Source organism: Poecilia formosa, unplaced genomic scaffold (assembly GCF_000485575.1).
Source record: "Poecilia formosa unplaced genomic scaffold, Poecilia_formosa-5.1.2 Scaffold133, whole genome shotgun sequence".
NCBI classification, from domain to species: Eukaryota; Metazoa; Chordata; class Actinopteri; order Cyprinodontiformes; family Poeciliidae; genus Poecilia; species Poecilia formosa.
In genome coordinates, this window is record NW_006800072.1 from 571,139 (window position 1) to 598,917 (window position 27,779).

The 27,779-nt window shown below is 39.4% G+C and overlaps 1 protein-coding gene across 4 annotated transcripts in view; it reads left to right on the forward strand.

Moving 5' to 3' along the window:
* The first annotated feature begins 2,222 nt into the window (after window positions 1-2,222).
* shroom1 (shroom family member 1) overlaps window positions 2,223-27,779 on the forward strand; it is a 32,427-nt gene continuing 6,870 nt past the window's right edge. The window contains exons 1-7 of one of the 4 annotated variants that reach the window (XM_007562033.2): window positions 2,223-2,417; window positions 21,904-24,737; window positions 24,819-25,005; window positions 25,138-25,193; window positions 25,859-26,401; window positions 26,517-27,089; window positions 27,558-27,666. In XM_007562033.2, the coding sequence (XP_007562095.1) occupies window positions 22,114-24,737; window positions 24,819-25,005; window positions 25,138-25,193; window positions 25,859-26,401; window positions 26,517-27,089; window positions 27,558-27,666 (4,092 nt within the window). In that variant the 5' untranslated portion in view covers window positions 2,223-2,417; window positions 21,904-22,113. Of the gene's footprint in view, window positions 2,418-18,811; window positions 19,514-21,903; window positions 24,738-24,818; window positions 25,006-25,137; window positions 25,194-25,858; window positions 26,402-26,516; window positions 27,090-27,557; window positions 27,667-27,779 lie in introns of those variants that run through there. The other 3 variants (XM_007562034.2, XM_007562035.2, XM_016676368.1) reach the window with 3 other exon arrangements.

Sequence of the window (27,779 nt, forward strand, 5' to 3'; positions counted from 1 at the left end):
AATGATTCAGTCTGTGGGATATCTGGAAACTGAAAATCAGATGACTCCATAAATGATAGTGGCCTTGCACAATAAATGAGATTCAAACACAATAGAAGAGTGGCAATAAGAATTCAACTGTTGAAGAAAATCTATATCAAGTTTGTTAAAAGGTTTGTGGGAGACTCGACGGGCAGTTTGAAGAAAGATCTTTAGACTGAGAATAATGTGAAGTTTCTGAAGATGTTAAACACTTCACATTACTAAAAATACATCTCAACTCTCCATCAAACATTCAAAACTTCTCTAAATGTCTGATGATCACTGCTTGGACTGCTGCTGTGGAGAGATGGGTTTCAGGAGCAAAATTACTACCATGTTTTCATTTCCTACCTTCCTTCCATTCATTCCTACTTTATCACTACATTCTTGCTTTTATTAGCAGGATTATTAATAATAGGAGGAGAGTTGAGCTGCATTGCATTGAAATAATCACAGCTTGGATTGAAACGGTCCAAAGCACAAATGAATGAAGCGACTGCTTGGGCCACCACACCTGCAGGGGTCCCCCAGGGGCTCCAGGACTGTCAGAGGTCACACTGATACATTTCCTGGAAAGGACTATTGTTTGACTGCGGACTAACTTTCATTTTCTGCTTAGCCAGTATTGACTTATGTGCTCTATGAATTCCTGTTGGGGCCTTTTCTCAACAAACAAATATTTAACATAAATCATGCAGTTGTACAGTCAGTTAACGCACTATAAAGTTTGCTAACTTTGTGCCTAGTTTTACACTTAAAAATTGCTAGTGGGAGGTAATTAACGCACGACATTCAAACATAGATATTAGTTGAACTATTGTGTACAACAGGAGGTGAAAATGCCTGAATCAAATTCTGTTTCTGGCCCCATCAAACCTTGTCAGGATTATTAAGCAGGTTTTAGACTTGAAATGAGTGCAAACGACTCTAAAGAATTTTTAGCTATTTTATCATAGATTGTCACATTTAATGTGGTTTAAAGGTCCATGTTAAATATTTATCAAGCTGTTCTTTTGCAAATGTACAAATTGTTCAGTTCCTAACATTGAAAACAATCCAAATATTTCAGCCTTTCTTGTTTAGTCTATTTTCAAAGAAAAATTTGTGCTCAATTAATCTTCCTATGCATGTAACCACAAAACTATTCAAAGTAGTTTATATAGCTTTGCATTGCAGAGCTTCTTATGAATGATTAGCTTATCTCAGTTCAGTGTGCTGACCTCAAAACTTTAACTCTTAATATGAACTCTAATTGTTTATAACTTTGACTTTTTCTCAGTTTTGTTTTTCTGCTTGGATTTTATTTTATTCATTTATTTTTGGAATAAGCACATTTTCTTTTAAGAGCCATAGACCATTGGTTCCATTTTTATGCTTTTGTCATACTCATTTCACCTTTCATAACAACCATAGCACTCTCTTATGTTACCATTTTGTTTTCTAACCTTGAAACCAATGACTTGGTTTCCAGCACTTCCTATTGTATAAGTACTGAAAAGAGATCTCTGGTTCTTTTCCTTCTTTTGATATATATGGCATTAAGACAACTGAAGGTAACATAGTTACTTAATTGTGCTATAAAAGGCACTTTATGGCCCTGGAAAATACATAATACTGTCGATTTGAAACTTTCTCTTTTGCTGCATAAATTTGGTAATCTTTTTTGTTGCCCTGTAGTTGTTTTGTTTACCGTATGCACCATTTGTTTAAAGATTCAAGACTAGCTTTACTATATTTTTTGTCAGATAATTAATAAAAAGAAAGCAGTGCTACTTTTAATAAATGCATTGTGATATATACTAAACCAGAAACAACAGTCTGTTAAATATGTATAGTTATTTATTTAAGGATAATTTGATGGGGTTTTTTGTCTTTTGATACTTAATCATATGTCTTTTAATGTTAGACAATGCATGCATTAAGAGTTTACTTTATCGGTTTATTGTTAGTTTAATTAAAGAAAACCTAGATGCTACATTGTATCTGGTGTTATTGAAATTTATTCTGTTGGTCTTGTTGATCATTAAAGATGATCCTGTCCTCATTAAAACAGGACAGGGGACATTTTTTTCAGTGGTCTTCCATGAATTATCAACTGACCAATGCAGCTTCCTGCTTTCCAAGGACCCGCCCACCGCGGCATCTGATTGGTCTGATCGTTTCTCCGTTACCTTCCAGCCTATTCTCTCCCCAGGGAAGGGAATAAGGTAAGCTCCCTGCTAGCAGAGGGAAAGGAAAGCTTATTACCAGCCACACCACTCATGGCGCAGGGAAAGGACTTGTTCCTGTGAGGTCATGCTGTTATATTTTCGCTGTTTCTCTCGCTAGGATAGGCGGCTCAGTCGAGGAAAACAAGAAAAGTTATAAGAACCCAAAGTGAGCGGGAATGTTGTCAGGTAAGTGAAATTTCTCGGCAGCAGCAGGTGCATGTCGGTATCGCCCTTACGTCTCAGTTTCGGTTGTCAACATTTGGCTTTTTGTTTAATAATTCACTTATTAAGGGGATATCTATGTGAATAAATATTATTTACTTTTAACACATTTTTGCAGTTATAGTTATTAAAGTTGTACTGTTGGAAAATCGCGTGTCCTTGAGGTGGATCTACAGTTGCTCTCAGTTGTTTTGTCGAATGTGGCAAAACAAATCAATATGTATTTGTCAAAGACTATTATTACTCTTCCTTTACAGTTACAGTTTTTGTTGCCTTTTCTCTCGAAACCTGCTGTGATGACTAGTCGGGCTGCGTTGATTAACTGATTAGAAAACAACAGATAAGAGGCAGGCGAAAACATCTCCACTTTTCGTGATTCATTGTTTTCAAACAACGTGAACCGTAGATAACAATTTAGCCTGATGCAATGGCTGGCGTAAAACACCGGGGACAGCTCTAAATACTGTTATAACACTTCTAATTGCTGTACAGTCTGTGTAGAAGAGGAGGCTACTTTACAAGACAGAAAGAAAGAGAAAAAAACTTCCCTTAAACTGATACCCGTCTCTTGAATTATGCACAAGAGGATCCTTTTTACCAAATGAGTGGGCTATGTTTTATTTAAAGTGGGAACAATGGGCAGCAGTGCTTTGGCCAGGGTTGCTGAGAGGAAACCAGACACTGGGGTTTTGTGCAGCGGCAGAAATTGATGCACTCATGCTGACGGTGCGTTGGTCAGATGGTGTGTGAAGGAGGAGCACACTGAGCTCTGCTGCTGCTCGGATGTGATGCTCAGCCCGCTGGCTGTGCCTCCCCACATGCTGTGATACCTGGCCTGCACAGAGACCCTTTTTATTGGATCTTGGATGTGAAATGCATGTATGTACAGCGTCTTGCAAACGTATACATACATCTTGAACTTTTGTAGCTTGTTGTGGAGATAGAACAGTACGTTTCTATATAATTTACTTGGATTTAATGTGGTAGACCAGTATAAAGCAATGCATAATTAAGAAGTGGGAGGGAAAACTGAAAAGTGTGCAGTGCGTTTGTATTCAACCTCCTTCAGACAATGCTTTAGAGTTTTTGTTAGAGTTAGAACTGCAAGTTTTGCACATCTAGAGGCCGATTGTTTCACAAGATCTTCCTTCAAAATGGCTCAAAGTGAGTCGCACTTGTTGAAGAACTTATTGGTATTGCAGAAGATTCTCAGGTGAACTTTTGTCTGAACTTTACCTGCCATTTCATCTTTGGCAGCCTGCAACAGGTGCGACCTGTTTTTCTCATTTGGCACACATAACATCTTGCATGCGGGTCAAAATGTTTAATTTTGGTTTTAATGTGGACAGGCAACCTCTCTACATGTTTGCTGTGGCTCTTACACAGCCAGCTGCAAACTTCTGGCCTCCTTTGAAACATAACAGTTACTTTCAACTGTTCAAAAAAAGTAAGATTTGTGGAGTACACAACTAATCTTGTTCTTCATGATGCTGTCTGCTCACTAATGTTCTCCAAAATACCTCTGAGGCTTTTTTGAGGGTAAAATCTCCTTATTCTGTGATTAAGCAGATTTTAGCTTTATTAACTAATTAAATTACTTCTGAAGACAGCTTATTGAGCTGGATTCATGTTTCTTTTCAGATTTCTGAGGTATTTTTTTATACAAGACAATGCATATTCAACAGGATGCAGCCAATGGTTACCACAGAAGCACCTGTTGATCCAAGTCTATTCCACAGTTAAAACAACCGATACCCCAGTAATGCAAATCCAGTTTGTGGAAGTGTATGCACATGTTTCGTAATGTCCTGTAGCTGGCGGAGGTGATTAATCCAAGCCTAAGTTGATGTTGTTTTTTTTGTGTTTGCTTTAAGATTAGAGAAGAAAGAGGCGGAAACAAAAGGTGGAAGTAAATAGAAGGTGACGGCTATAGTAAAATAACAGAAGTCTTGTAAACGTAGCCAGTGGGGTGAAACCCGACCTCTTTCGTCAGCCTTGTTTTCAACCATCTCTCTTTATCTAAGGGAAAAAAAAAAAAAAAAAACAGAAAAAATATTTGTTCTGTGTAGCCATGGTGCTAGCTTTAGGCTGAGAGGAAGGGGGACTGTGTGGTGTGGTTTTCAAGCAGTGGAAAATTACTTTTTGTGCATTTGAGTATGAGGCAGAGACTCGGATGTTTACATTCTTTATGTGACCTTTTACTCAGCCCACCTCTGCAGGGATGGCCTGGTCTGGTAATGAGGGATCAGTGGAGATGTGCTGAAATGTTCCCTGATATTTGTCAGGAGCTCTTTCCACTGACAGCTATGGCCGTTGTGTTACTCTGAGCTGAGTAGGATGTATCAGGAAGGTGTCGTAGCTTTAAATCAGTTAACAGTTCGTTAGTTTTTGTTATTCCAACCCTTATGTTGTTCACACCTTCCTGTAATGGAATCCTCTTCTTTTGTACCTGCCTGAAGTTTTCAGGAAATAAACACGTCTTTAAGGTGATAAGGAAGGAGCAGAAGCGGAGCACAACTCAAACTGCCTACAGACATTCAGAATAAATGAATCATTGATCATATTAAGTGTAAACCAGTTCAGTGGGATTAAATTCTGCTGCTGTTATTGCTGGAAGCAGGATACACTGAAATGTTAAATTAAGATTTAGTTAGTGCTTATTTGATAACGTTAAAAGTAAAGAGCTCTTGGCTGATCAAAGTCCTCCAGACACATCAGCAGCATGAAACACACGGGAAGTTTTACCTGCTCATTCTGGGAGATTATGTCATGCAGAAGTTACTCGTTTAGAGCTTTGTGATGCCATGGTGATACTGTCACCTAATAAATAAACACAAGAGAGCACGGAGGTTAGTCATCAGCTTTGATAGCCGTTCATCAGCTGATTGTTTGACGATAACGTCCTTGGAAAAGGCTGATAAAAAGATTGATGCTTGTTGTAGAAGTTAATGAATGCATACGTGTCGTTGCTACAATGTAAGGTGACATCACCTTTGCAGTTGTAACTACTGCAAAGGTCATGTCCAACACTGACAAGAAGAATAAGAGCAGCTTATTTGATTCTGTTGAGAGAGGCCACAGTCCACTGTCGGCTGGCATATTCAGGGTGTAATTTCTCTGCAGGATGAATAAATGATTAAAATACCACGGAAAAGGTTAACCAGCTGGACGAATGGAAACCGTCGTCTTTTTAAGTTTCAAAGGGTTTATTGTTGTGCACTTTGCTCACCCTGTTCTGAGTAGGTTTAAGTTTCCCCTTACTTCCTTCTTCTGCCCATTCACGTCACTAAAATGTGAACTCTCTCTTCTATACAGTCCATTTTTTGTCTTTTTTTCTACATTTCAGGGTCTGTGAAACCTGAGTTTGTTCACTCACTCGCCTGTAACTGTGATCTCTTATGAGACCCTCCCTCTTTTGTCAAGTGAGCAGAAAGGCTCCTTAAGCCCATATATAGCACAAGAATGAGGAACATAAAGAAGAAAAATGGCCGCCAGCGGTTATTTTTGGATGATACAAGAATTCCTCAGGATATTGAGTTTGGTTATGTGTCAGTGCTACCTTGGGCCTCTCCTTCCCTGTTGTTTGGCTATTTTAGGCCCCCATTGTGGTTTGGCAGGATCACACAACACAATAGTGCAAGAATGGGTTAAAAACCACACAATTTTTGATCATTTTACCTACTTTAAAATTTATATGATCTATTTGTCAAGATTTACATTTTTATCCAATTGAGGTAGTTTACATTTGTCTTTACTTTGATTTTTTCCATATATTAGAATTTTTGTCCTGTTTTTATTCGTCAAGTTACAATTTATTCAAAATTACTCTGCGTACCAATTTCCATTATGTCTTTTATTTCTGTTTGTTTTAACGTGCAGACAAATGATTGTATGAAAAGTGCTCTATAAGTAATGGTTGATATATTTATGAACATTTTTAACAGAAATTGTTGAACACAAAACTCAAGAACAGTTATTTTAGTATTGTGTATCTAAAGCAGTGGTAACAGGTATGGATATAGATTATGTTAGTTTTTGATCATGTAATGTGGAGTAAACAAAAACACTACTGCCTGAAAAACATTGCAGTGACTGGCTGACAGGTTGGAGCTTTGACCCCACATTGTTACCACATTACATCAAGGTGCTGATTGACGAGAAGGAGGAAAAAAGCCAGTGTCTTATCAGAATACTGTTTTAGATTTGAATACTCTCGATTCTGATTTTTGCTGCTGCAGCAAGCTGAGATACAAAAAACATTTTTAAAAGCTCCACTGCAGTCAGAAGAGTGTTTTTTTTATCCTAACGGTAGCAAACACGTAGTTTTCATATTAGCACTTTTTACATGCCAGTTTATTAGCTAGGCAATCTTCTTTTCTTTCGTCTGTTTTTTGCCACACCTGTTTTCAAGATGGTGAAACAGCAGGAAATTGTATCAGTTATGACTATTCTTCATAATTGTTCAAAACCAGGAGATGAAGAAAACAGGTATAAATAAGATTCCTGTGGTTTCAAAGCCATAATTTGAATTTTTTTTTAAAATGACATATGAACAACAGTTCTGAAAACTGTTGTTAATGGCAGGTATTTATTATTTTAGTTATAATGCAGAGACTCAAGTAAAAATGTAACATATCTACAAAGTTTTGTAGTAATTTCAATTCCTTATTAAACAGACAAAAAAATATCAATTTTTTTTTTAGGTTAACACAAATAGTCTGCTGCTTATCAGACTTGCTTAGCATGCATATAGCTTTAAGACAGTGCTACATTAATAAGAGTGATGGGTAATGCTCCTTTATTCACACCCAACTCTCCAGTCGTTTTGAAACCATAACTGGTTTTTTCCCTTCATCTAACTTTTCTTTTAATCACATTGTTTCCTGTATTGAATGCACTTCATGGAAAAAGACCAGCAATATATGGAGTTCAGCATTGTTTGCACACTGATGCTTCATGCCAGCAGGGTCTGTTAAAGGTTCCTCTCAGGTTTCACAGATGAAAAGACGCATGTGAGGAGTTATCACTGAAACCTGAACCAGCAGCAGACTCATTAAGTTATGTCGGTAATAAAAAGCATTTACAGCTGTTTGACTTGGCTGGACGTACCAGCTGCAGGTCTAAATGTGCAAGTAGAACCTGAGCAGTGACTCAGTTAAATTAGAGCTTTGGTTGCTTATTTTGTTATGTTGTAATGCCACACTAAACATAGTAAGCATTTTTGTTGTTTTTCAACCAAAGTTCATGTGACAATTCTGGCTTCAGCCCTTGAAAATTCTTATAGTATTTTTTTTTTTTGTAACTGTAAAGAAATTAACTAAATAAAGAATACTACTGAGTAGAATACAAAGCAAAAAGTCAGTTTATATACAAGAAAGCAAAAGTTTTGTTCTTCCCAAGTTGCAAAGTCCAGGATTTGCTTTCTTGTGATGTTTAATCTTTTGATTAATTGTATTAGACCTCCTCTTCACCAACATTACCTTTTCTCCTCCTCCTCCTCTTCCTCTTCCTCCTCCACCTTCGTCTCTCCACAGAGGTGGGAAACATTCATTGGCAGCAGTAAAATGACTCCATTGTGATCTGGTCTCCCAAAATTAACCACGGTGGCAGATGAGGTGCTGCACAATGAAGATTAGAAATCACTTGACTCCTGAATGTGATTATCGGTGCTATTAGGTTGCTGTATTAGTTTCAACAGCAAGACTGTTAAGACTGAGCACCAGGTAATTTAGGTGTCATTTCATCAGACCCAATAGATTTGTAACAAAAGGTGTGGGTGGATTTAGCAATTATTGGCCCATTAGACACACATTTGTTCTTTCTCTCCAATGTCTGTTTTATAAGATGATCTAGATAGAGGTGGGCTGAATAGGAAAAAGTCCATGCTGCAAAATATGAAAGAATGCAAGTATTCTGAATAAAACAACATATTTCTTTGATATTTTTACTTTAAACTTTGTGCAGAATAAAGAATAAACTTTTGAGCCAGATCAGAGAACACTATCTGGAACTACCGTGACTTTTGTTTTCCTAAATAATAAAATAATTTCTGCCTTTGTGCTAAGAATGTTAATGATTCCCTTCACTTGTGACAAAGTTGAAGAAAGTAGGCCATAGGATAAAGGTTATTTTTTTAATTCATCGTCAGTATGTGAGTATTAAAGTCCATTATCATACCCGCTGAGAGCTAAAATCTCTGCACTGTTTTTGCTGAAGCTAAATAATTCATAATTTAGATGTGACACGTAGGGTGAAAGCCAGCACATACCTTACATGATTGAAAATGGAAAACACTTAAGTATGAGGTAATCCTTGGGTTGTACTCTATAATTAATTTCAGATTCTGATGCTAACCTTAAGGTAAAATATACCCACTTAAGGGAGGATTTTCTAAATCTTTTCACACAAACCTAAACACTCAGGCTTTAGAAAAATAGTGAAATGAGATACATAGAGATTTTATCAGGCCACATTTTATTTTAATTGGTCTGCATTTTTCTCATCTCATATTACACTTTAACGAGTAAAAGACCATATGTGACTCCTTTAACAGCTGCTGCGTTTCTTAAAAAATGCAATCCGCAATCATGTACAACATAGCGACTAGGATAAACTCTACTTAGACAGCTGTCAGTGTTTACTTTGATTGCTGTGACGTTTCACAATGTTTTAGAAACTGCAGAAGCAGATGTGCTGCCACATCTTTTTACGCGCTGGAGAAACTTTAAGAAAACACTCGATACATTGTCTGCATCTGACTGGAGGTAACTGATCCTCCTCAGAGGAATGAGTGGGAGGCGGTGGAGATAAGGAGGAAATGGGCTCAGAAAAGTCAGATGATTGGATTTGGAAGAATGATAGGTGGACAGCAGTTTATTTGCTGTAGATCTACTCTGGAAGTAATTTCTTACTTCTAACAATTTCTATTTTTTCATGATCTATCAATCCTTCAGTTATATTCTTAGAGCACTAGAAATTGTCACCACAAATTCATTTGGATCTTTTGTATTTCTTTTTCCATAAATGGGTTTAAAAAGAACATAAGGTTCCAGAAATTTGAGTCTGAAAAGTATCGAGTCTTGATTTGAAAAATGTATAGGAATCCTGACAAGTTGATCTGAATTAATACAAAACTAAAGGGGACATTAGCTTATTTGTAGCTCATATTTTGAAATTTTCAAACTTCCTGGGAACATCTCAGAAGCTAAGCAATCTCTGATCCAATCTGACACGCCTGTTCTCCAGTCTGCTGCTGACTTCTCGGTCAGCCACGTCAGTGGGGTGTGGGAAATGTGAGTGCTAATTGTTAGCTCTTACACTATCTCTGTGTCTGCCTGGTGGATTGGTTTGCAATTCAAATCTCCCATCCAACACTGAGCAAACATTTCCTTGTTGTCCTGAAGGTGCAACCCTAAAGGGCAGCCCATTGTATATATATGGGCTCTCCACTTCCTGCTTCCTAAAGTATCATGGCTGGTGTAAGAAGGCATATTACAGAAATGTCTGATACTTATATCACACCATGTCATATAAACTGTGATTTTTCAGAGCTTATGTTCTTTTCATTCTTTGGTATTTCTCCTATTTGGGCTTTTGTCTGCAAAATACTTGGTTTTGGTTTTGCCAAGTATATCTGCATTTACAGACAATAAGTGTGTGCTGTGTTTATAGTAAAGATGTTGAGATCTGTAGTCAACAACAATCCTTTTTTTTTAACCATAATTGCCCGATGTTAGACCGGTTGAGCCGTGCGAGGAATGTGATTGGACCCCACTTCTACATCTTGTTTTGTTCTGCAAAGAACCAAACAACTCCCCCCGGGGATCCAACAATTACAAGAGGGGAAAAACACCTACTTTCAATAATGTAGAGTGTCCAAGGGGAATTGGATTGAGTGTTGATGTTGAGATTTTAAGATTGTTTCTCTGGATATAAAAAGAGTAAGGTTTCATGTTGGTGTTCTGATTAACTCAAACCTAACAGTGAAATTGTTTTCCTGAAGGGTTTTTAATTAAGGGCAGTGGCTTACAGTTGCAAGTCATGCGCTCATAATTGGTGCTTAGGCATCTGCAAAAATCGCCTGTGGCAAGTCGTTAGGTTGGCACCTCTTCCCTTGCATATTCTTCTCGCTTTGGGATTAAATATGTAATATCATTATATAAGAGGTATTGACTCTAAATCTTTGTGATATAACAACTTCAAGATGGGCTTATTTTTCCAGTCTGGTTGTGGGAGGAGAACTATTTGATGACAAAACAAAACTGAACTATGTTCAAATATGTCTGGGGAAAAGGTGGTTTAGACCAACAGCACTCTCAGGTAGCATTAGAGCTCAGCGGGAATTATTCACTGATATTTAATGCTGTGACTTCATACAGCTGGGTTTGTGCTGCATGCAAATTTTTGTTACATTTGGAAGAGTCCCACTCATTGTTCTTTCATCAGTTATCAATGTAGACTAACAGCAGGTGAGTGGTGAGAACATTGCACAGGTGTCTGTATGAGAACAGTGGTGTACACTGCAAAGGTTATTATAGTTAACTAATGAAAACTGATGGTGAGAAAATATTTTCGTTAACTGAAATAAATAAAAACAGTAATTAATGGGGAAAACCATAACTAACTGAAACTATATTTTGCGTTTATAAAACTAAATAAAACATGCACATTTATGAATATAATTAGCCTTTCAAACTGATGTGAATTTTTTTTTTTCTCCCATCAAGGAGTTTATGTCAGTCGGCAAATTACAGCACTCCATAATTCTCCTGGCTGCGCGTGCGTTGGTCTGCAAAATGGCAAAAGTTGAGAGAAAACGCCACAGTCAGTTATTGTTCAACAATAGTTGAATAAATTTTTTGAAAATGGTATCATTACTCAATTGATGCATACATAGTCACAATGCTACGCTTTGACCTTTTTGAATTCTACACCTAAAAATTACTCAAAGTATGGAAAAAACTAAAACCACTTCTATAACTTATAAAAACTAAACTCAAATCTGAACAATATTTAACTAATAAGTAATAAAAACTAGCAAACACGACTTAAAATTACAAAGAAAACGTTTCAATGAAATAAAACTAAACTAAACTCCAAAACTATTAAAACCTCGCTATCCTATTCTGTGCTTTATTAAGATTTTCTGTGGTAAATCATCATATTGTAAGATGAACATGTCAGGCAGCTCTTGAAATAGAAAGAACCACTTTAACAAATCCAGAAAAACATGGCTGTCCACCAAAAGTGGCAGACCTGATGAGGGGAGCTTTAAGAAAAGCAGACAAGAGACAGAAAGTAACTCTGGAGGAGCTGCAGAGATCCACGTGTTACAGGGGACATGGCCAACATTCAGAAGAAGTTACTTTATTTAGAAAAAACAAACAAAAAACAAGCTTTTGCTTACATGCAAAACACTTAAACATAAAGTCAAAGCTACAAGATAATGATTTAGATCAGAGAATAGACAGGAGCTGGATACACATGCTGGGCACACTTTTCTACAAAATCCCAACAAAATACACGAGTTTATGGCTTTATTGTAACAAATTATGAATTACATCAGGGTTTATGAAAACCACTGTAGGGCACTGTATGTGAGAACACGTTGTCCGACTGAGTGGGGCCATTGTGTAACTGCTAACAGCCCAAAGCTCGGCTGTGTTAGGTAAACAGCAAACACAAGTATGCGAGTGGGGGGCAGGGAGGGTTAATCTTTGAATAATATTTGCATATTTGGTTTTTACCAGTCAAATGGAGGCCTGTGTCCTGATTATGAAAACCTGTTTGCGTTGCCTGCCTTACCTGCTCCACCTGCTTATCCAGCACATTCTTTTTAATGTGCTTCTGCCAAGCCCCCAAACTTTCAGAGATAACACACTAGTCACCATGTTGCCATAAAGTGTTATGTTTGGCCTGCTGATAGATTTTGTTACTCTGTTTGCTTAGCCAGCATAGATAGCACATTGTTTGGCTTTATAGTGCTTATTGTGTCAGATTTTGAAATTGTCTAACAAGCTTATCACAGTTTTTGTCATGGACAATTGTGGAAATGAAACAAAAAAAAGTTTTGTAATGGACATACTGTTTTTGGGAAACAAGGTGTTTTCCACTGGGGGACCATGTGGTTCAGTGGTAGAAACTGAGCACCATTTAAAGAGCCCCTGGTTCTCAATGCCATTGTCCCAGTTTGATTCCCAGTTCAGTCCATTTACTGCATGTCCTAAATATTTAAGACATTGTCTGCATATTTTTAGTAACTTTTTTCGAAGCTGCTGATAATCAGGCAATAACTCAGGCCAGAAAATGGGCGTTTTTGTGTTTTTGGTATAAGATAAATAAACATATAATTTTATTCTGATCTTTATCTTCGGTCTCAAATTACTATCACAGATGTTTTTTTTTTATATGTTTTTTTATATTTTTTCTTAATTTTAAATAGAAAATGAATAGATATTCGTACTGTAACTGAAAAGTATTACATATAGATTATTACAGTTGGGAATAACAAAAACCACAAGAGATTAACGTCCGTCACCCTTTGATTGTGGAAGGATAAGATAGTACAGATTACTGATGACAACCATTATATGTTATTTCAATTTTGATACATAGATGCAGAAATCTAAAGTAAATACCCAACAAAATAATGGATTAGTATTCAGGCACATATTGCGTAGAGTAATAAACCAATTTGACACTGTGCTTTTAGAGTAAAACTGTTAAAAGAAGCTATTAGCCACCACAGTCAGTATTACAGTTATATGACAGATTCCATGTTTTTGATGGTTGGAAATGTTCCTGATTTAATTTTTCATGTCAGCTCAGAAAAACTGTGGTAGTTTTCGTTCAGCCAACTTGTCAGCAGTGTGCAGCAACTGGCTAGGGAGCCCATTGCTGCGTTACTCTATGCTCTGTTCAGCCAGAGAAAACTCCGCTTACACATTTGTTGAGTAGCTGAGCTTCACACACTCGATGAGGCCAAACAGTTACCAGTGTAACTGATGTCCTCCCTTCTTAGAACGCCTGTATGAGGAGGGTTAGCACAAACCTGCTAACCCTCCAGTAAAAATAATTTTAGAATCAGATCAGGGATTTAGTTTCATGTCCTGATTCATAACCGCTTGGGAAAATACTTTTATATGAGGGGGTGTGTATAAGGCTGACATGAAACTGTCATAAACATGACATAACACCTATCAGGAACATGGTGGAGTCTTCATGAATGTTTATGACTGTTGTCATGAAGTGTAATTTGGTAAATAATGACACATTAAGTGCAAAGTTGCATTAAAACTGCTATGTTCTGTGATTTCTGTGTAGTTATTTTTGAGGTTTTCTGTGTTTAGTCCTGTTCCTGTTCTGTCTTCCCTGTTTGCTTCCCAGGTGTGTCTAGTTACCCGTTTACTCTCCCTGTGTATTTGAGCCCACCTGTTGTCTTTGTCTCTTGTCGGGTCCTCGTCTACTGTCGTCGCATGTCAGTTGTTGTGTGTGTCGGCTCTCCAGTTGAACTGAGAAGTCCTGGTCTGCTCAGCTCTCGTTTTCAGTCGTCAGTGTGTCAGTTGCTACCGGTAATTAGCTGTGTGCTATACTCTCTGCCGTGTCACCTGTATTGGACTGTTTGAGCTCTCTTTATTAAATCATCTTCATCATCATCACCATAACCTGGGTCTCAGTGTTAATCCTCACCACCTCTCAAACCACCAAATCTTGACAAAAACTTGCATTAAAAGGGCTTTATAAGTGTCGGCTTTGCATTAAAAGTGTTATTGTCTGTTTATTACTTACATTTCCAGTTGGATTAATTTGTGTTTGAATCATGTTTTAAATCAGTTGGAACTTTTCTGAAAAGCTTTGCATGGATCCTGCAGAGTCACAGAGTCACTTCTGTCGTAGAGGGAGCACAGGGGCCTCTGTGGGTGAGTTTCTTTGTGTCTGTGGTCAGCTGGTCTGAGGGCAGTTCATTGTGCAGCAGGACAGAGATGGCTGCTGGAGCCTGAGCTGCAGCTCTCTGACAGGCAGAATCCTCAGTAGACGTCTCAGTTGATTAGCTTTCAAACTTTAAACAGGAAAATTAATTCATTAACCAGACAAGTTGTAGAAAATGGCTTTCATATCTTTAGTATGTTCTAACCTCATCACCTTTTATTTCTTAAGTTTTAATGGTAAAGATTATAGTTTTAACATCAGATGTCTGAATGAAATAAAGTTTTTAATGTAATTTAGATGTATTTTTGATACAACTATTCACTCAAAAAGAATTTATATGTCTAAAACTGATTAGACTCAAAAAAATGAAAATAAATGAAACTTCACCCCAAATGTAGAAGGATAAAGTTAGCTTATCAACCTCCCTGTTTATTCCTCAGACAAAATGTGTATCCAGCTGATTGGTCAAGGCTAACTAAAGAAAGCACTTGAAACTCTGAATCACAGGGTTTCTAAACTTTTTTCTCAATGATGGAGACTTGCCCGTTTTTAAACAGGAAGTGGGTCAGTTGTTATTATGCCTGCTGTCTCCTGGGCTTCCCTCTGGGGCAGGCTTCTCTTTGCTCTCACTCTTGTTTGTCCAATATATTTTCCATATATATACATGCACCAACCAGGCTTTTCATGATTTCCAAATCAGTGTCTTATGTATTTTAAATTGAAAAAAGAGCCTCAAGGACATGCTATTTGGCATTTAAATGGTGGAAAAAAAGAGAACTTCTTAGCTTTGATGTGTTGGACTTGTTGGGAAACCCCTCAGTTTTTTTCAGTTGACTGCTAACTGAGGCTAATTCTGGTTTCTGGCCACATTTCTAATTTGTTGTGTTTATTCATTTAATTCTGTACATTATGATGTAATTTGTTGTCATGATTTTGAAACACGAACCAAATGTAATAAATGTCACCTTTTAATTAGTATTAGATTTATTTTTTTTAACTCCAAAAGGCGTGCACGTTTACATCTAATGCCCTTCTACACACAAATAAAACCCGGCGTCCTGCAGCTGGGAGCTATTTCAGTACTGAGGAATTTCTGCAGTATCCAGTTAAACTCGCTGTGGTCGGATCAGGTTGCAAACCCCTGGGGGTCCTTAATACAAAAGTAATTGTGTTCGCAGAGGCCGGATGAATGTAATAAGTTTATCATTCACAGAGTCCTGTGCTCATTTCTCAGCAAGGGATAATGTAGTTCCTGGTTAATGGTTGACCAAAGATGATACAGAAAAATGCTATTTATACACTTTTGATTACCCTGTTGTATCGTGATTATGTTGTTATGTAACCATGCTGATGGCACTTTGCATAGCTGCAAAGACAGAAAAAAAACATATTGTCACAGTTAAAAGTTCATGCATTCTGTGAAGTTTTGTAAATATCGCTTTGTCCAGCAACCTGCAGCGACTAAATAAAGTAGAGCAAAGGTCTCTGTTGCTATTTGGGCCAGATCAGGCCAGGAATGCAGAGCTTATTAGACTGTGACAGCTTGTCTTGGTCAGCTAGAGATTTTAGACACTGATGTGAGCACTGCCCAGCAACTGGCAGCCATGGTTTCTCTCTGAAGCATACATGATGCAGACATAATTAAATAAATTTTTTCTGTGTTGACAATGACTTTGGAGGGAAAACTGTTGCAGGTGTTGGTGCCTTTCCCTTTCCACGCTGCCAGAGGCTTTGCTCTGTGAGCGCAACTTCCCACAACTTCCTGCTTTGCTTAACCGGCTTCCTCTGTTTCTGTTGGATTAGGAAAAGGAATTACGTCTTTAAGGGCTTATTGGAAACTTGATGTCAGAAGTAATGTCATAGTTGGACATTTTGAAATTTAAACTGGCTGTTCTAACAGTTTTTTAGTAGGTAAAAGTTTGTGTGAGATCAGCCTCTTATCTGCCAGCAGTCATATAAAGTTCTTTGAATTTCTTCTTTGTTGCTCTTCCTGCTATGATTGTCATCTCCAGAAACTCATGAGTCATGATGACATGATGAGGAGTGTGAGTTTAGATTTACTCTTGTTTTTTTACTTTGTTTCCTCTGCTACGCCTGGCTCCTATTTTCCTTCATGTTTTGCAATTAAGGATCTCCTTTCAGTAGATCTGAAAGGAACTCCAATCCACCCAACTGATGAAATGTATCAGTGAAAAAGAGGTAAAAGTTTCCAACAGCAAATATGACTTTTTCTTTATTCCTGTCGCCTGTCATTCAGAAATCTGATGGGGTGGGGATAATGTTAATGCTTAAAATAAAAAATGTCATTCTGTCTATTATGTTGTTCCTCCTTCCTTACGCCAACTTTGTCTTTTTATCTTTTTTCATGGATTCATTTAGGTAAATTACTCTTCTAACTGGAAACATTTCTTTGCATTATGTAGCGCTAATGACATTAAAACATAGCTGGAGATTTTAAAATGTAAATATTTCATACAGAGGAACTCTGTTTCACAAAACCCCATCTAGTTGCTGCTAGTATTAATTTATTCAACTACATACAGTTTAAAGATTCCCTCCTACTTTTATTTTTTTGTGACAGTATTTTTTGTACCTTTTAAAAAACCATTTGGTGGTAAAGAAGTGTGGTTTACACTGAGAGAGAAGAATACCATAGAGCATGAATTAATACTGCTAAAAGTTTGCATCTCATATCTGTGGTTTAAATGTAAAATTATAGCTGACCTATGATGCATCATATTTATTGCCTTGGGAAACAGAAAGTCGTAGATTACTATTTAACAATTCTCCTTAATTCATTTCCAGTTCATTCCTATTCCTTAAAGCATAAATATAAAAAAAAGATTCAGTTATTTTATTGAAATTGTTTGGGTATGTCTGATAGGTTTTGTTTTTGTAAATATTGTTAAAATCTCATCTCATTTTCACGAACCGTGTCTCATTCAGTCTTGCATCATGAGCTGAATGTGTTATCTTTAATCTTTAAGTTTCTCTCTCCTCCAGGCACCATGATGCATCACTTATCTCGGTGATGTAGTTTCTGCTCTTCTCGTCTCTTCCAAACACATTCAGCTTTCATAAATAAGCATTATGCTGGAGCGGGCCAGAGCCACAAGCAGGACGTGAATGCAGCTGGTTGTTGACACTGTCCTAACAGTAACAAAACCTCTGCATAGCTGAGTACCAGCTTCAACAGCAAGCAATAGGGAAGGCAACAAGGGTCTTTGTTGAACACTAAACGGACACAGGAGTTCAGAAAGCTCATATTGTTATCGAGAGTGGGTTTGAAGCACATTACAGACTGAACAGTGTCCTGTTTGAAGGCAGTGGTTTATGGGATGGTTTAGCTCTGAGTGTAAGAAATTCATGACATTTAAAAGACTAACTAGTGTTTGTTTCAAATGTGTCTCGAGTCAGAAGGAGGCCAGGAATATTGGCATCATTGTATTATTAATTTAAAGGTTTTTTTAAAGGTGCCTTTAAATATTATACATTAGGGATGTAATGAGCACAATATTTCTTGTCAAATTGAAATTTGTCTTGGGAAGAGCTGTATATTTTATGTCAGTCTTACTTTATTAAATGAACTAAATTGAAATTAGAGAATGTTAAGGTGAGTGGTTTTTGCTTGACACTATGTTGTATGTCGACACTTTTATTTTGAAGTATGACAAAAGGCAGCTCTTGAGTTTAGCTGATTAGTTAGCGTTGATCATCCTTATTTTAAGTTCTAAAATACTGGTCAAACCCAAAGTAGATAAATATATCCTTAACAGATCTAAAACACTTGACTGTAGTAGGCAATATTTGAAACTTTGCCAAAGAAACTGGAAGATAGAAAATATTTCTATTTTCAGAGTTTTTTATTTTCTGTCCAATAAGGGTGACGAGCCAATAAATTTGGCCTGTCAATTAAATTTGTCTTTCTACACATGGATGATAAACAATAGTTATCCCACTGTTGCCGACTCATCTTATTTTGTGACTTTTCATACAAAGTAATCGGTATTGGCACTTCAAGCTTTTTAAAGACAAATGGTCTGCCATAAGACTGCAATTTGTGCACCCTTGCTGTATAGTTCTCTAAAAGATCAATTAATTCATTCACATTCATGCATGAATTTAAAGCATGTCTGCTTCTATGTGTTTGTTTTCAACTACTGCAATTTGAGAAGTTAAGCCTGGAAAAGCACAGAATCTTAACGTAAAACGTGCATATAACTGAATTCTTCTCTTTTGTTTGGGGGGTGGGGAGGAGTTGAACCACTTTACAATTAAATAGGTGCAAAACTGCAATACTGGAGTGAATTATTAGAATCTGATTAGGGTTTTTAAAAGACAGATTTAGATCTTTCAAATATTTACTGTATTTATGTAACTCAATATTGTTTTCCATTAAATGTTGCTGAAATCTCCCCCCTCTCATTCCTGTTAACCCATTGCATTTACAAATATTTAGTTTAGATTATTAGGATATGTAAAAGTTCAGCAGTTTTTAGAAACTTTTGAGACACTAACATGAATTGTACAGGAAAACCTTGAGGAACAGAATAAATGAGGATCATTTTGAGGAACAGCTAGTTTTATGACTTTTTTCCCTATGTGGGGTGGAGACTGGAAGGTCACCCATACACCCACTCGCCGTTATCCCCCTCCTCCCTTCCTCAGTCTTCCCTCCTGCCTTGGCTAGTCTCCATGCGCCAGGCTCAGGGCCTTGGGAATGAATGGTGCCCCGGCTCTGCTCCGTCTTTGAAGCCAGCCAGGAATGCGAGGCCTCTCTTTTTTTTCACCCCTTTCTCTCTCTCTCTGTTGTTCGGGCAGCCGGCAGCACTAGCAGCTATCGGCAGCAGTGAAATATTCCCTCTGCTGCGCTCATTGTGCGTCTGAGAGCTGGACGTCATCGGCTGGCCAATCAGTGGCTCCCACTAGGCAGCCTCAGGTCTCTGTGGGGGGAGAAGGGACCCACTTAGAAGTCTTCCCTCTCACACTTGCCTCTCCTGGTAACTTGCTCCGGTCGTACTTTGGAAGAAGGCGGAAATAATTTGGTTCCTCTGGATGCAGGAACCAACAAAAGAAATCTTTCCTTTTCAGACGGTAATGAGGGAAGTCAGTGACTTAACCTTAAAGTTTTGGTGAGTTTTTGTTTCTTGTTTCCATCTTTAACTGCAGCCTGTTGTACACAAACTTTTTATGAAGTTCATTTTGCAAACTGTTGAAATCGAAGCAGCTCCCAGTACGTTTAGCAGTTTGCGTCCATCTGTCCGGTCTCCCGACTTATCTCTGCTCTCTGGCTGTCATTGTTCACTTCTCCTGTCTCTTGTTGTGGTTTGCGTGTGAGAGTATTTGTCTGGGCTGGTCACCCTTTGCCTCACCCTCCCTCCCCCACTTTGCTCCCCTCTGTACATTTTTTCAGTGCCTGTCCCCTCCATCACTTCCACTTGAGCGCTCCTCTGTTTGGTCGCCTCTCTCTGTTCTCAGAGAGGAGAGAGAAAGGCTGGAAACACTCAATCAGAGACACCGCAGATCAGAAGCCTCTTCATAAATTCTTCCAGTTCCCTTTAACACTTTTCTTGGAAGTCTCTCATTATGTGAGTTTTGTGTGTAAGCAAATTGACCACCTTGCATCATGTTTAGTGCAGGTTTGCAGCCTCCACAGAGTTGGCAGATCTTGAAGGAAATACTGATGTTGATATGCATAGCAAGAGTTTTCAGTCAGCAGTTCAGTTAAAGCATAACAGGGAAAACATTTATTTATCATAAACCAGAAAACAAACTAATTCAACTTATTCAGGATGTGAACAAGATGTCTTGTTCCCATCACTAATATAATAATAATATTGATTCTGCTAAGTCACTGTTTGATAACTAGTTGGTGTCTCTTTGTTTTACCAGCAACATTTACTTTTGTACATGCTTGATAAGCATCAAGCTTCAAACGTTTAAACAGCAAGTCATGGGAAGGCATTTGGGTCATGAGAGAGTCCTGTTATTAGAGTCTTAAACCCATCATTAGCTTGCTGGAGCTCATCTCAGTACCAACAATGAGTTCTTTGGATATCTGGTAATGACAGAAGATTTCCATGTGGTGCAATATTGCTTAAGTACTGGCAGCGTTTTAACTAAATTGTGTTTTTATTTGTAAAAATATAAACTTAGCATAGATTTTATACACAAAAAAGTAGTGTTGCCTTTTGTTGCTTTTTTTTCCAGATTAAATGATTAAATTAGACAACTTTGGGTTTTAGTTTGTAAAATTAAAAAATGAATTTTGTACCACTGATGCAATACTTTACATCAGTAAAAATATTGCATCAGTTGAATCAATCAATCAATCAATCAAATTTTATTTGTATAGCACATTTCAGCAGCAAGGCATTTCAAAGTGCTTTACATGATTTTCAAAACATCGTTTGACAAGGAAACAGTGAGAAAGAAAAATAAAAATAAAGTAAAAAGAAAGGATGAAATCATTAAAAAGATTAAAAACATCAAATACGTTGAAAGCATTAATTGCCATAAGCAACTCTAAACAGGTGGGTTTTAAGCTGAGATTTAAAGGCACCCAGTGTTTCAGCTGTTTTACAGTTTTCTGGAAGTTTGTTCCAAATCCCAACTGTTGCATGGTTTTACACTTTGAGTAACTATGACTAATTCCACATTCTCTTTTGTTTTTGCGGTCTGTTGAAATATGAACCACAAAATATTGTTTGTACCTATACTTTTTAAATTGACTCCTTAAGAAAAAAACTTTAGAAATTTGACTTTGTAAAGTTTTGATATGAAGTTTTTTATTGAAATTGTGTTAGAGCTCCATGTAAATCAGAGAAAAGCTGTTTGTGTGAGGGTTCACTAATAAGCATCATGTGCTCAGATATATTAACATTGTATTTGTAATTATTGTCGCAAATATAGATAAATATAGACATAGAAGTTTTAAAAAGCAACAATGTAGTATTTCTTAAAAAATGAGTAATTTCAGAAGTGTTTTTCATGCCACTTTGCTGTATTATATCTGTCATCTGACTAATCCCCAGATATTTCATGTGGGATTCCTGACATTTTTTCATGTTTATTCTGCAGTGTGCTCAACCAGCCTCAGAGCCCTTAATGAGAATGAGAGGCTTTAATGATGCTAAATAGCACATGCCTCCTTTAGCAGGTGGTTAAACCTTTCTGATCCTCAGATCTACATTGGAGACTCAAATATAAAATGCATATGTTTGGAAAAACTCTCAAAAATCTCTTTTAATGTAATTGAAAACATTTTAATGTAGACCAGTGGTTTAACAAAGAACAGAAACAACAGTAAAGCGTGACAACCATAACTAGCTCATGTGTTGTAATCTGATTCAACGCAAACATTTATATTAGTCAATTTTCCTCTTGCAGTTTGAGAACCCATATTTTGCCAAACTATCCCACCCTTGATCTGTGGTTTTTAAACCATATGTATGCCTGAACTGCTTTCTGAGTGAAGATATTAGACTAACAGCATGTTTTGTGTTTATGTTCTCTCCACCAGAAGCTGACTTTTTCAAGAGGCTTTAACTTAACAGAGTGAGGAACATGACCTAATTTGAAATTAATAAGACAACTGGGTGCAGTCACGTTAGTGGTAGCTCCCCAAGTTCCCCCCTCCATCCACAAGACGGACAGATGCATCACTGTACATTCTTATACGTATGATTTACAAGCCCTGCCTTTCCCTTCCTGCCTTTTACCCCAACCCTTCATGGATTCTTACAGCTTGCACTTTGAGAGAATGAGCAACGTGGACCTGCATCCTCTTAGCCTGTCTGTAAGCCGGCTTTCGCCAGCCAAGTCCAACAGCAGTATTGCTGACCATCTAAGCCACCACCAGCACGGCAAAGGAGATTCTGCATACAGCTCCTTCTCTGGTGGGTCCACTGCCCCAGACTACCCATCTCCCTTCCTCCCTGATGACCTGCAGTCCAGCTCCTTCAGCCACTATGCTGACCTTAAATATGTAAAGTCTATCTACCATCCAACCCAGATTCTGCAGTCTGACTCGAAGACCATGGATCAGCTCTACCGCTCTGTCGAAGCCATCTCACAGCAGTATCACAAAAACTCTGATTTGAACTACCATAGCCTCAATGGCAGCGAGAGTTTGCACAACAACGCACACCCTAAAAAAGAGGTGCATTCGAGGACTCCGTCCCAAAGTGGTCAGGCCCCACCGGTACCAGTACGCCTTGATAGTTTTATAGCCACTAAAAACTTGGAGAACAGCAGGGCTCACCTCCATGGTACTGAATTTAAACCCCTGCCCCAACAACCTCAACAACAGATTCGACTCCATGGCCGACCACATTCTCAGAATCTAAATTCCCCAAGGTCAGAGACGGCAATCCTAGATAAGAGCAGCTCAAACCTGAGTTCTGAGCCATTGTACTCTGTTTGGAGAGGCTCTCATGAGATGCAGCAGATCCAGCATCCACCAAGCTACCGGCTGCACCTCCAACTTCACAACCAGACCAGGGTGAACCCAGAAAACCCTTCCATTGTGGACAGCAATGCTGCCGCTGAGCTCCACAGCCAATCACCACCTCACGGTAGAAACCAGCCTGAACATCTGACACCCAAACAGACTTCTAGCATGGTTGGCTGTAATGGAGACCATAAGATTAAATCTGGTGGTCCTTTTCGAAGCGAGCACAAAAGGGCACACTCAGCTCAGGAAGCGCGTGGTTCTTCAGAACTGCAGCGAGCCGACAGTCCCTGGAACGGCAGCCAGAGTTGCCTAAGCAGCAGCATTCAACACAAGGGTCAGTTCTACTTTGTCACAGGGGTGTACAAACCATCCGAACCTGGTGTGAGGACACATTCTGCAACCATATGTGGTACAGAAGCTGCAAGGGAGGTCTCAGCTGCGTTAGAAACCCACCATCAACGAGACAAACCACGATCCCACAGCACTATGGATAACTTTTTCACACCTTTCCATGAGAGTTCGCATACGTCCATGATTCCAGAAGACGAGGAGGTTTTCACTTCTGTGGATCAGGGAATGGTCCAGATGTCCAAGAGCCTGGACCAGGAGAATTACACCCCACCCCACATTTTAAATGTCTTGGACGAAAGTCGCGAGGTTGGCCGCCACACAGCAAGTAACCCAATATTCTACTGCGGACCTGACGGAAAGAGCCCACCGCAGTCAGCCACTCATAAAAATGACGTCAATTTGGTGATGGGCAACAAGTCGCCGAGCCACAACAGAAGAGAAGATCATACCAACAGAGGGAAGTGGCAGCCTTTGGAAGACATTGCTAGTGAGAGGATAAACAAAGAGACAACACCACTGCTGTATCACCTCACTGGAGCCAGTCGAACAGCAATGCAGCCCAATCCAGATCCTGGATTCAGTGGAAGGAAGGATGGTGTCCTTAATAAATCCGTCCAGGAAGAGGTGGCAGTAAATAATAATGAGACACCTGCACAAGGTGACACTAGCCGGAACCACAGAGGAAATGTTCTGTCTGCTGCTTGCGGCACCCTGGATGACTCTTTTAAAAAGTACTACAAAGAGAAACTTAAGGACGCCCAGTGCAAAGTCTTGAGTAAGACGTCATTTAAGAGGCGAGACCTGCAGCTGCCTTGGCCAAATTGTTTGACGCAAAACTCTGAGTGCAGGCCTGCAGTGATTCACTCATTTTCCTCATCACAGGACTCTGAGATATCAACAGACACACTCACCCCATCTTTGACATCCGAGGACACAGAGAAAGGCAGCATAGCAGAGGTCGGGGACATTCAGAAGGAAATTGAAAAATCGTTTGAAATGAAAAATGCGCGGATGGCAAAAGTGGCTCAGCCTCAAGTGGCGCGTATCGGAGGCAGAAAACGACTGACCCCCGAGCAGAAGAAGATGTGCTTCTCCGAGCCAGAGAAGCTCAACGAGCTCGGCAGCACGCCCAAACACTCGGTTTGCCGCTCGTTTGGGAATGAAAGTGAAGGATTGTTTGCAGCTGAGTTTGAAGGAGAGGAGGCGACGCAGCAAGCGGAGCAGGGACTGGTCGCAGCACGGAGGGAGATGTTTGAGTCAAGAGGTCGAGCTCTGTCTGTCTCAAGCGCGTCAAAGACGAACCTAAAGCATGTTCAGCATCAGGCCCTCGTGGAATACATGGAGCGAAAGACGGGCCAGAAAGTGGCCGAGCCACAGCACCCAGCATCTCATTTACCAACTCCATCCAGACAAAGACATTCTCTCGGTGAGAAACCATTTGACTGGAATCCTCGCCCACAATCGTGGAATCATGAGAAACACACGAAGAAGAAACACCATAGACCCCACTCTGCTGGGCGTATTCTTGATTCACCCAGTAGCTCCATCAGGTACTAAAGAATCACACATTAGACTGTTTCTACCTTGACACTCAGATAAATTGAAGATTGTGTTTTAATTTCCCAAAACAGATATGCCCAGTTCTTTTCTGCCCAGTCCTGCTCAGGCCACTATCCTGGCCACCAAAACTCTTCCAGAGCGAGGGAGAGTCACGGTCCACCTCAGGGAAAATCTGCATCTGCAGACAGTCTGTTGGACCAGCGGGAGCCGGACAGTTTCCTCAGGAACAGATCCACATCCACACCACATACATTTCAGGTACATCACTAATAGATTTACTCATTACTTTCCTTATTTTGTTTCTACTTTTAAACTAAATGCATCTTCTCAAAAAGATAAAACAGTAGAAAAATCTGGTAAAATGTACATGTGTATTTTCCATTGGGACAGCAGGCGCATGACAAAGAAGAGAATCCAGAACCAGTCGGCACCATGGAAACCCAGAGGTATGTACCAGTGGCAACAAAAAGGGACATTTTAATTGGTTTTTAGGTCAGGAGAGTATTAGGTCAATGATGTGTTCACCGAGCATAAATCTCATCTTAATTCATTGTGGCACCTAAAACGTTAACACCCACCCACTCCAGTGAACAACATTCTTTTGAAAAGATTTACACAAGCGCCATAGACCAGGAATAAAAGAGCCGGGGTACAGAAGAAAACCATTTAGAGGATGCAAGAGATATGAGACTGGGCCGGTGGTTATTCTTTCAGCATGACAACATCAATAAAAATCCGGCTACAATGGAACCACTTAGATCACAGGATAATCATGTGCTGCAATGGCCCAGTTAAAGCCCAGATGTAAGTCCTATTGAGAAACTCTGATAACAGTTGCTTTTCAGACACTGTCTGTCCAGTCTGACTGACCGCAAACCATGTATCATTTTTCTTCCAATTCACAATTTTCCACTGATTAGTGTTGGTTTTTAAGATCCCACCGAAATACATTGAAGTTTGTAATTGTTATTGAGCAAAATTTGAAAAATTACAAATAGATTGGCAAGACACTTTATTTCTTTTAGTCATTCATATTTAAATCTCCACTTTTCCAGAGCTTGGTTTGAGCTTTTTCCTTCTGTTTTATTCTGAATTTTATCGTCAATTTCAGCTGCCAGAAGAATGAAGCAGAACAGCCATCAGAGAAGCGAGTCCCTGAAGGCCAGCAGCGCTCTCGGAAGGTGGGGCAGAGGGGAAAGTCCATGGAGGAGCTTGGAGCATCCAAGATAACTAAAGTATCGACCCTGAGCAAAAGCTCAGAGCACCTGGATCAGCTGCGGAGGAATTCAGCTGAGCCTGCAGGAGGGAGCAGAAATGACAGGAGTATTTCACACTTTGCTGAAGACGGAGACGCTCGACGGCAGGAAACAAGAAAAGAAGCAGAGTTTGTTGGTCAGAATAACTCTCAGGGACAGAACCAACACCAAACCCAGAAACTTCCTCCCCAGAAGCAAAGCTCTGAGCAGAGGGAGGATGCAACAGGAGAAACAGGCTCTGGTGGATCCGTCTCTCCAGTCTCCGGTGGAGAACCCAGCGAGACATTTTCCAACCCATCTTCCCCCAAAGGTCAAAAGATCAGCGAATGGGAGATCAAATCCTCCTGTTCCACACCCACCCAGACAAAGCGTCCTTGTGAAAGCACACCTGTCTCCAGGTAAGAGGAGACTTTGTCATTCTGTTTTCTGGATGCCAACTGAGGTTCCTAAGTTATTTTATTATGTACCTGGTTCTGCCTCTTCAGTTCTTAATTATGATTATTTTATTTCTAGTAGAAGTGGGACTTCCCCAAGATTAGAGGGGGAGCAAACTGTGGACAAATCAAGTGGCGAGACAAACCACGAAGTGACTCTGAGCTGCGGCGTCACCACTGATCCGTCGCTGTGGATTCTCCCACCAGAAGAAGAGCTCAAAGCGGATCTCCAGAACTCCTTTCAGACAAACAATGTTTCCGACGAGCGTGGCGGCTCCATCGCCACGAAGCAGACAAGCGACTCCTCTGTGTCTCCCTCTACGTCTGCCTCCAAAGCAGAAGTCAGTCACCAGGCAGACGAGCCGAAAGAACCGGATCTGGAAGCTGAGAAGGTGGGACAAAAGGAGGAGACGGAGATGAGGGAAATGCCAGAGGGAGAGACAGACAGCTCAGAAACGTCTGCCAGGAAACCTAAGTGGGAGGAACTTGTAAAGGCGGTGGTTAAAGCTGACCAGTCACTGGCCAGGGTGCTCTGTCCGCTGGCCAGTCGTAAGACTGGCCTGATGCTGATGGAGCAGCTTCTGTCGGAGGACACCCTGCTGATGGAGGAGCACTACAAGAAGAAGCAGGAGCAGAAAGGAGCTGGTGAAAGGTGAATTTAGGGGTATAGCCTGGTTCAAACTTGGATTTGTTTCACACACATTTTGACCTGTCATCCCTCCAAGTGACAAAAACTGAATCTAGTATCAAAAATGACTTTATTCACACATTTGGACAGAGCAGACAAGTTAATCATGACTGCTTGATGAATGTTTCCATGAAACTTTACACTGGCTCCACAGCTGAGCTTTGCCAGTGTTGCATTACATTTTGTTACGCCACATGTGCAGAGACACCTGGTTATTTGCTTAGACTGGGGTGTGTGTCTGGGTAAGCAGATGCATGGAGACAGTGTTCTTCTGTTTCTGCTTTTTGTAATGCCTCTTGGCTTTCCTCAGCGTTCCGCAACATTGACACAGCAAATATGACATTTTTGCCAAATCATGCCTGAACTGCAAAAACAGCAGAGAACGTTTGGATGAATGAAGTTGTATTGACATAAATGTATTTCTGTCTTTAGCAACGAAGCGGGTAAAGGAGCTGAACCATCTCCATGTCCGCCTGATTCAGACAGCGAGAAATCTCAGTGTATGGATGAGCAAAGCCAAGCTGATATCACTGAGATGAAGGTAATTATTAGATTAACAAGCAGCTCAAATAATGAGCTCATTATGAAGAATGAAGTATTGACATGCATAAATGTTTTTCCTGGGTTTTTAGTAAGATAAGTTTAAATATGTCC